Source organism: Fukomys damarensis, unplaced genomic scaffold, assembly GCF_012274545.1.
Source record: "Fukomys damarensis isolate Sample0158 unplaced genomic scaffold, DMR_v1.0_HiC HiC_scaffold_3, whole genome shotgun sequence".
Taxonomy (NCBI): Eukaryota; Metazoa; Chordata; class Mammalia; order Rodentia; family Bathyergidae; genus Fukomys; species Fukomys damarensis.
In genome coordinates, this window is record NW_022900915.1 from 27,365,329 (window position 1) to 27,376,146 (window position 10,818).

At 35.0% G+C, this 10,818-nt stretch overlaps 1 protein-coding gene across 1 annotated transcript in view; it reads right to left on the reverse strand.

The window, feature by feature from the left end:
• The window catches only part of Pam (peptidylglycine alpha-amidating monooxygenase), a 141,260-nt gene extending 133,639 nt beyond the window's left edge, over positions 1-7,621 (reverse strand). Inside the window, exons 1-2 of the mRNA XM_033767513.1 lie at positions 7,600-7,621; positions 4,303-4,360 (exon numbers count right to left, since the gene is read on the reverse strand). Coding sequence (XP_033623404.1) covers positions 4,303-4,336 — 34 coding nt within the window. The 5' untranslated portion in view covers positions 4,337-4,360; positions 7,600-7,621. The remainder of the gene's footprint in view (positions 1-4,302; positions 4,361-7,599) is intronic.
• Positions 7,622-10,818: the final 3,197 nt, after the last annotated feature.

Sequence of the window (10,818 nt, forward strand, 5' to 3'; positions counted from 1 at the left end):
AGTTTAGGTACATTTTAGGTATACAGTACAGTTATAGTCATCATTGGGATCTTGTACCTTTACATGACAGGTGTTGGTTCTTATTTTTTTCCTATACCCCTGCCCTCTCTTTACCCCCTGAGGTAGCACTTTTTATATCATTGCATATAATAGCTATATCAACAAGCTCTTGATAATCTCTAGATCTATCTAACTGAAAACACTCCTACACTTAGGATTATAAACTATATTGAAATGGTTCTCAGCCTTTTTGTCACCTGAGAAACGTGTTGGAGTTGTTAAGAGTCGCTGTATTGTAAACATGGATATGTGGGTGACCAAAGGATTGAGGACATTCAAGAGATACTCAGAGACTGCGACAAGGTAGATAGCAACAACTTCTGTTTAATGATAACAACGAAGGAAATCAGATTTATTCAGTCATCAAAGGCCTCAATTTCTTTCCAGGAAATTTAAAAAAAAAAAGGAGAAGTGCCTCCTTTGGTGTCCATGGAAAGATTTTGAATGGCCTCCTGGACACAGAGACTGTATGCTCATGTTGGAGAAAACCCTACTGAGGACCAAGGAAAGGATATTCAGTCAACTCTTTAGAAGCAGAAATATGACAGCAATTGCATGGGGACAGGGACCCACACACAGGTGCACACACACACACATCCTCCTACATACTGCTGTCAAAACCACAAAATGTGGATATCAGCAATGCACCCTGCCAGACCTTGGTCTTTATAGTCATACAACCGGTGATCCATAGCATAGCATGAACAAAATTAGATCATTCCTACAGTTTTTAAAAATATCCCAACATCACCTGAACATGTACTTTGTTTAAGAAGGTCATATTTGGAAATATTTGAACCTAACTACATTATTCTGTAATAGAAACAGTTCCATATTCAAAAGAGAAACCCAAGAAAATGAAGAGCAATAAATCATTAGATTAATTTCATCTATTTCCAAATACTGTGGCTTCTATGGCATTTGTATAGTGCAATTTGATAGATAGGGACCTGCCATTCTTCACTAAGGAAAAGAAACATTTATTTACTGATCATCCATGTGAAGGAAAGAAAGTGGATGAAGATGACAGTTAAATTTCTTGGCTGAGTGGGCAAATGTCAGAGCCAATTCCTCTGAGTGACGGTAAAACACCTTTTAGACAGCACCACAGTTCAGTGGTCAAATGCAGATTTTATCATGCCTTTCCCCATTCCAATTCTGTGATTTCTTATTAAAAGAAAAAATAAAAGCAATACTCCAGAAAAAACTATGATTCAGTAAATTTTCACAAATACCCACTTTGATTCATATTTAATATTTCAAGAAAGATATATTAACACATCATACATATTGTGTGCTCGTATGTATGACAGACATGTATATACAAATGCCACAAAAATCACTGTAGAGTATTCTCAAAATTACAAAGCACATTTATAAAAAATAGGTTACATAGTCACATGTAAAGCCAAATTGTGAGTCATTCATATACAATTTTGACTTTTAATACTGTCAAGATAATTTATCATGTTTCAATAAGTAATCTGAATTGTACTCTGCTGTTTGCACTTTTATTTAGTATTTTGAAACGTATAAGAAGAGAGTTTTTAAAAAATATGCTTTAGCAATTTGTATTCTTGTTTTCTAAATTCTACTAGGCTGTGATTTCCTTGACCATGTATCGTACTTCACTTTCCTATTGCCCAGACCAATAATGGTATAGAGAAAAATTTTGTTTACTAATTGATGAGCAAGTAATTTTTTTTCTTTTTTTTTTTTCTCATTGGTTTTTTTTCCCTGGTCCCTGCCCTACCTTCACCCCTGTAATTTTTTTCTTATAAAAAGCTAATTATTCCTTACAATGAGAATATGATTTAAGGCAAATGCTAAATTATCTACTTTTGGAAATGTTGCATTAAAAAATGGCCAAACAAAATGCTTTCTTAAATCTTTATTCAACAGACAAGGACTGCATTTCTATCACATTGTATGGCATTTATCTTGATGCTATTCAAAAGCAAAAAAGGCACAAAAGTAAAAACAGAAGATAAAGAATGAAAAAAAAATAAAGCTTTTATTTTTTTTTTCATTTTTAAAATTAAAGTATTGTGGGTCACTAGGATGCCTCGTTTTAAACCTCATTTTATGATACAGGCATTATCTAATCTTATGATAAGGCATTTTGAGATTTGAAATTCAGAGCATGCCACCAAAAAGCTAAAGTGGAATTCTTTACATCATAAGAAGCCCTTTTAAAGTGGAAAATCTTTAGATCTACAGCTAAAACTTCCACTTTGGGATTTTGAAGTATGTATAATCATCCTCCCCACATACAACCTGAATAGCTGAGCAACTGTCTCTTATTTATCCCTTTATATTAATGACTGTTTGGTATTTCTCTTTGGTTTTCAACTCTCCAGTTTTAATTTGGCTATACCTAAACTTCAGTGTCAAATCCCCAGGAAATAGTACATCAAAAGACACACTAAAGATGAAATCGCTCTTTCTTAACAGCTAACAAAAATCTGTAGCATGCATGCAATGTTCCCAGCAATAAAGAAAGGAAGAAATATGAAAATAATTACTAATCTTAGAAGACTATATAAGGACTTTAGAACCTGGAACAGTTTGAACTTATAAGACCCTTGCCTAAGCAAATGAAGAAATATTTAGCAGCCTAATTCCTTTATGTGTTGCCTGTGAGTATTTTGGTAGACTGAATATTATATATTCACTTGTTATTTTAAATTTTCAATTATGTGAGAATAGACACATTTCTATTCGGGGAGCAGTAACACATTTCAGGATATATATTTATAGTCTTTAGAGTCACCGACCCTAAAATCAAATACCATCACCAACCTCCAGGAAGAAGTCAGTAACTGTTAATGTGAGATCTGCAATATTGCTGTGACACAGCGCTACTATATTTATACAGGTGTGCACCATGCCTTTCTCTTCAAAACAGTCAAAATGGTAAGAATTTAAACTACCCCTAAACTTGAACAAAGAAAGTATAATATTAGTAAAGGAAAAAATCCTGTAAAAATCCTTTTATGAGTAAATATTATTTTTTCCTACACTACCAAATATGTGCATAGGAGTGCTTGCTTCGGCAGCACATATACCAAATACGTGAATATAAAAACCTTGCTGTTAATATTTTAATTGTGAATTTATGTTCTAAGTGACATTTGGGTTACTCAAAGAACTACGATGAGGAATTTGAATTCTATTTCTATCTTTAACATTATTTAATTTAGGACCTGGGGTGCTGTCCTTCCTAACTTTTTTCTAGCCAATTTCCAAATGCTATCCAAAATAAGAGTCAGGCAAAGTTCAGCTTCTCATAGGATAATTTTCATTCTTAGGGATGAACTACTGAGACAATTCTGTTTAAAGAATATCATCATAGATTGTATTGTTGTGACTGTCACCAAGGTGTGTGGCGGGGGTATAAATGCACATTGTTTTGGCTTTGCTGGTTGATAATGTACATTCTGGTAGGGAACAACTCATGAAAATTCATTCCAGACTGCCCCAAGGCTATGTGGTGCACATTTTACAATTCATATAATAGTCATTTCAGACAGCCCACTTGGAGATTAGTTTCAAGGGACCAAAGTACAACTCTCATTACCATCACTTTCCAAAATCAACATCATAAGCCAGAAACGTGAAGCAGGAAAATAAAAAGCCACATGAGTGATTTGCCAATCACACCTCTTCCTGAAACAGTTAAAAGTCTGTCAAAAGGGATGCTTAAATTAAAACAACCTAGAGGGAAACAGATGGTGCTTTGTTGCTTTTCCTCTCTGATGGAGGTTCCTCCTTTTTCTCCCTTCCCCTCCTCCCCTCTCTGCCCTTCCCTTTCCTTTTTATGCATCTACTTGGTTGGGAATTAAGATCTTACATTCTCCAGCGTTGATTCTCAATGCAGTTGATATACAGCATGAACCGGCAGCTAGTAAACAGTCTGTTGAGTGGAGTAGAATGAAGCATTCAGCCCCAGACAGGAAGCCAATACCATACAACTGGGACCATGAGGTACTGGTGACCACTGACATCTGCCTGCAGCTCCTTAACTTCTATTACTCACGCATCTCTCCAGATACAGTTTGCACTCCTGTCTCTCAGTGGCTGCCTCTACTTCATTTCTGCATTAGGCATAATAAATGCATTTTGAAAACTGACAGTAAAAGATTAATACACTCATAACCATCAAGGCAAACCTTTCACCAAGTTCAAATAAATGCTCTCCTTTCACTAACCCCCCCAACCCACCATCCGATTAATACTTACTCACAAAGGCTTCCTCTTCCACTGGCAAACGCATTGACACGCAGAAGTAGGAATCGGACTGTTAAGGAAAGAAAGGTACAGAATCTCTTTAAACTTTTGCCAATGTAAAAGAAAGAATAATGATTAATGCATGGCTTCTATGACTGAAACCAAAGTATCGGTCCAGTAAAATGAGGTTGCTCACTGAAGCGAGAACTGCACAGAAAGAGCTTAAATACGCTGAAAGATTTTCTAAGACTCTTTCTTAAGCAACATTAAATCCTTTTCATATAACCAATTCTTGTGAAAGATATTTCCAGGACTGTCACGGTTAAAAGGTGAGATTTTGTGTGCTTACATTAAAAATGTGGAGACATTTAAAGCATTTGATTTGAAAATAGTGACAGTCAGTTTGACCACCTTTGCTGTTTGTAAAACTAAATAATTTCCTGAATCATGATATAAATGTTCTAAATATTAAGTAGAAGAATGCAATGAACTAAACTTGGTCATAAAGATATGACAGTTGTTCTTCCTTACTTTGAAATGTTAATGCAGTACAAGAAAAAAATCATTATTAATTAAAATTACTTTCTTTTCCAGTTACTGGTCCTTTATCCAAATGATCATTTTTTTCCACTACCAAATATGCTAACACCAAGAATTTTTATTAAACCTGGCACAGACGTGCAATGCCTGAAGTCACAGCTATTTGGAAGGCTAAGCTAGAAGAATTACTTGAGCCAAGAGTTCAAGGCCAGCCTAAGCATCATAGCAAAAAACTAGCTCTAAATACAAAATAACGAAAAAGCAAGAGGGAAAATGCAAAAAAGAAAAAAAGAATTCTGAGTGATAAAAATTTCAGTTTAAAGAGATTACACTTCTGAGAACTGGTTCTTTAATGGAAGCCTACATTCTATAATGTATGTGAGATAGTTGATAATATACCCAACACAGATAAGGTGCAGTCATTTAATAATTCATACTTCATAGATTCTTACTGCACAGCACTGGAATCACTAGACGCCACCAATATGGATAGGGAATATTCTGGTTTCTCTAAACCTACTGTTTAGCAACTAAAAATTGTGAATGTAGCCTAATAGTTTACTTCTTTGGGGGAACAAAGGAAGTTTGAATATATAGATGAAAAACGAATCTTAAAATTTGAAAAATTAGGAAAATACGATTCCATCTAATTTACTGCTTTCGTAAATATCATTTGTTTCTTAGTTGAGTAAATTGTTGCATTTAAGTATCTTTATAATTATTTAGATCCAAACATATTTTTCCCAATAAGAGACATGTAGAGAAATGCTGAAGGTTGCACAATTAAGAGGTTAAATCACAGACAGCCTGAAGAAATTGCGTATTAAAACCCAAGAAATATAAAGGCAAAATAGTGCTTAAGAACCTTACAGTACTGAATAAATTTGCTCATATTTTTCCAGTCTCTGAATTCCCAATGTTATAGAACAAACTTACTCCACTTTAAAATAAAAAATAATATCCTCAAGATTTCTCTTGTATTTGATTATCCTGAGCTGTATTTCAGGACTAATAGATTCTTTGTGGCTTTTATAACTATTGCTGCTACAATTCCTATTTTTAGCCAATATGCTCTATCATGTGTCAGACATGATTTTTAATGTTTTATTTCTATTATACTATTTAGTGACCAAAGCAGCCATCTATGCTAGACACACATTATTAATTCTATTTTCAATATAATAACAGCATTTATTGAGAGCTTACTATGAGCCAGAAAGTTTCCCGCATTCCTCAAAACATCTTCCTCTGATGTAAGTTCTGTTATTGTTCTCATTTTACAAACTAGGAAACTGAAGCAAACCAAGGCTGAGTAGCTTTGGAAAAGGTGTTTTAGCTAACATCCAAACTAATCATGCTCCTCTGAGCCGTCTTCTTGACGAGGCATCAATCTTAGCCTATAAAACCTTCAAATCCTCAGTTTAAATTATTTGTGTGTCCCTCCTCCCCTATACAAGCACATTAGAAGACTTGAGCAACACTAAGATAATTTCTGACAGCTCAGGCCTGTGTTCCTATGACTCATCACTCCTCAAGGACCTGCCTAGGAGAGTTCAATGCTGCCAGGGACATTTATTGTCTTCAAACCAAAATCTTATACACAGGACTGGACCCCAGACCCCCGATTGAAGCAGTTACCCTAGAAAGCATAAGCAGTACTTTTTCTGCCCCTTTGAGTTATAAATCATCTACCATACAAACTGCTTTCTTGGATTCCCTGTGCCTTACTCTAACCTACACTATTACCTCCTGTCATACAGACACATGCATTTCTATCCTCCCCCAGCTGATGATGATAAACTCAGTTACATGAACCAACCCCCCTTCATATTCCTCAGTGCCTTCTCTCAGCATAACCCAGACTTTAAGAGGTCTCCTTTATTTTTTGGCAAACAAAACTTACAGGTAAGTTCACACATATCTTCCTCCCGATTGCAATACTCACTAATGAATTACAGTGGACCCTCAAATTATGACTGGCATGACATTTAAACAATTTGGGTTATGACCAGAATTTTAGTTTTAATTTATAATCAAAGACTTGTGTTAAAACCCAAATGTTGGCCTCTTGAGTTTCCAGGTGGTCTTAGATACAGATTTAACCGTTAAGGAGTTCTGGAACGAACATGGCAACACCCTGTGTGAGGTTAGCTGAGAAATTCTGGGCCAGTGTCTCTCTAAGGACAGTGAGATCTGCCGGTACACAGGAGAGAGACTTTGAAGGTTGTGTAGAGGAGCCTTGAGCCTTCAAATGACCAACTTGAGTTACAACCAGCCCTCATGAACAAACTGAGTTCATAAGTCAAGGGTCCACGGTACATCTATCTTTACCACCTTAACTACTGTCAGGTTTGCTTATCTCTGATACTAACGAGTACAGCACCTGGGTGAGAACACAGGCCATCTGACTAGTGTATTACAGATCATTCAAAGCAGTGGGACAAAATATAATCTAAAATCAGGTTTAGAAACAAAAGTTAATGTAGAGTAGCTAGCAAAAAAGGATCAGAACGGATGAAGAGGGGGAGGAGAAGTTTCTGGAGAAAGCCCTGTAGAGAATACCAGAATTTTATATAATTATTTTGTGACACCAAAATCTGTATTAGACATTGAATCAGTGTTCTACCTTCATACTTTGATTTGCGATTTTACTTATGCTCCATTTTCAAGAGAAAGAATAATTCTGTTGGAAGAAGAGAAGATAAAACTCTTCTTGTTGTAAAAATAAACACATTTAAAAATACACTGCATAGCAAATCAATAATTCACCTTTAGCTGAAAGCTCTGAAGACCACAGTTCAATAGGATGGAGGGAGATTATTCTCCCTGCTACTGCAAAAGTCACTGGTGATTTTGTGCTGGAATATTTCTGTACCATGAGTTGGTTTCTAGAATTAAGTCGAGAGCTCGAGATCTACATGCAGAAGATAAGCATGAGTCATTGTCATGATCCATCTGCAGAAGCCGAGTCCTCAAGATGACTCAGGGACAGATTCTGTCCACCCCAGGCTGGCTGAAAATGAAGAAGCACTTTTTTGGCTGCATATAAAGAAGCACATTTTTAAAAATGGTTACCTCATTTTATCCTCATAAATACTCTTTGAGTAGTCCTAATAGGCACTGCATCTTTTTTTTGTTTTCCTTTTACAGAAATGGAAACTGATGTGCAGAAGAATGACTGTATCTACCCACTTAAGGCCAACCAGGTAGTTAATGTCAGAGTTAGGACTAAAAGGCTTCAAGTTTACACTTTCAGGACCAGTAGCAGTAATGAGGTACCCTCCCTTCACATCAAGTTTTAATCTAGTTAAGCTGTGATTCTGGCTCACCCTTTAAAATCTCCATGCCTCTGTTTTTCTGAGACTAAAGTCTATATTTAAATAAAGTTAAATTTCTTCATAAGTCACTTTTTAAAAGAAGACATATAATTTGTTAGAGAATAGACCAGACAGAGGGCTTTAATAAATGCTTATGGGCTCGTTATAGAATAGGAACAGAGATTATTTTGGTGACTACAAAATATTATTTCATCAATTCAGGTTAATTTTTACAGTAGGTAACAAAGATGGATAACTACTTTAAACCGAAATTTTGTGCTACAAAGATCAGTTTAAGAATTTAATACCATAATAATGATAATGTATTACTATGACAAACTGACCAAGGAAACTTTCTTTAAAAGTACAGCCTTCAAAAACAGGAATATCAAGAAAAGTTGAACAATACGTTTCTTGAGTAATAAAATCATTTCATCATTAATATGAACAAGTAACCAATTGTTTTTTTTTCTGCATGATGAATGCTAAGAACATTATCTAACAATCCCTTGACCCTATATTCTCTACCAACCAACAGTATTTTTAAAAAATTAAAATGATTTCAGTATAGTATCAGAATTTACCATATGATGCCTTGTAAAAGGGAGAATATTATAGTCTCTAAGATTCCATCTTACTTATTTCCCAGGACGATGTTATCATATAGGTTATTACAGATATAGTTTTAAAGATGAAAAACTGAAGCTAAAGGACATAAGCAAATTGTTTGCAATCAAACAAATAATCTAGGAATTAAAGAAATGAAATTTACATCCAGTTCTCTAAAGTACCTCTCTTTTCCCGATGGAAAAAAAAATAGTTATTAAAATGTTATTTTTCAAGTTTCTCTCTTATTTGAAAAGAAAATATTGTCACTTCTTGGAAACAATTTTAGTAGTTCTTTATGAATGGAATAAGGCAACCAAAGACATAAAAATTTTCAGGAGTTTTAGTCCAGGTCTTCTAAACTTTCAGTGGTACCTGAGAACGTTTCATGAAAGCTTGTTGACAAACTGCAATGAACTCGACTCCACTCACAGCTTAATTTTGTCACTATTTTGTTTCTGCAAAATTATCTGAACACATATGCATAACTCAAATTAATGCTTCTCCTTAACATGTTCTGAAGACACAAAAATAGCATCTTTCTGCCTATTATAATAGTCTTCTCATTTGAAAACACTGCCTTGAACGCATGTTTCTATAATTCAATCCAAACTACCCATACAAGCTCTCACAATTTTCCATGCATCATCATCACGAATCCTCTTTTTCTCTCTGTGGGAAGAACACCGCGTCTGAGCTTGGTGCCAGGGGACTGTCTGTGAAATACTTCAGATTCTAGCTGCTAACATAAGGCTTACATGTATAAAAAGGGAGAGATAGATAATATGAATCTTCCTAGCCATGTTTCCTAGTGCTATCTGATTTGGCATATCAGCTAAATCTAAATCAAGAGGGATATGATATTGCTGATGCCTCTTCACTGCTGCTATTGGGAACTATCCAAGAAAAGTACATTTTTTCCCTGACAAAACAAGGTAGTTTGCTGGAAGTAGAAATAAAGGAACTAAAGCGCTTTTATGATATTTTATTATTACCCATTTTTAACCAAGTGTTCAGTAACAAATAGCCAAAGTGTTCAGTAACACTGCTTAAACCACCTGTATTTTAAAAAGAAGCAATTTTATTTTGATGTCGTTGTTTGTGAGACAAAGATGCAATAGTTTCTATGGAAAAGAAAGTTAATAAAAATCAACTGCTTATTTAAATTAATGTGGGACAAACAGAACCATCTGTATACTATTACACAGGAAAACTATGCACATAAAACCAATACTTTTTGTTTTGGGAAACCAAAGGTACCATTCAGATTCTAGCATTGAGTGCTGTGCTTTGCTCTTGATTAGATAATATCATTTTACTGTGCAGGCTTAAAGAATCCCTCCAGATTGCCCTTCTTAAAGAGAGTATTGAATATAGTGACCAAAAATAGTTATAAAGATACACAGCATGACTGAATTTTATCTATTGCTTTTTAAAAAATACATTTTATTAGAACATGTTCACAGTACATAATGATTACATGCATTGTGGGGAGTTGGTACATGTGCAGAATGTATCTTAAATCTTTGTACCCTCTCTTCCTCTCCTCTCCCTCCCTTCATTTATTGGTGTCCTTCCCATTTGCAAAAGATTCTTCTCCATGTTTCCTATGCTTGTTTTCATGGCTATTTGAAAATTGACTGTTCTCCGAATATAAGATATAAGCCACGGTTTGGTCTGTGATAAGTTGTTAGTCATCCCGTGTTAACAAACTAGAACTACAAAAGGAAAGTAACTTTGGAAGGTAATGGACATATTAATCTGCTTAACTACAGTAATAATTTTACCAGATATGGACAGATCAAAACAGCATATTGTAGACCTTACATATACACAGTTTTAAAAAGCATGGAACCATTTCCTAGGGGCACAGTGTGACTTTGTGCCTTCAAGTAGTTGCTCAGAAAGTGAGTAGCATCCTCTACCCCAGATCATACACTTGTAAAATCCAATCCAGATAAACTGTTAAAGTTCTACAAAGTCTCACATTTTCACAGTGCTCCCTCTGGATTTAAATAACCTGAGTTCTACAAGAAGTTAACTGAAGTCTTAAAACTGTGGGTAG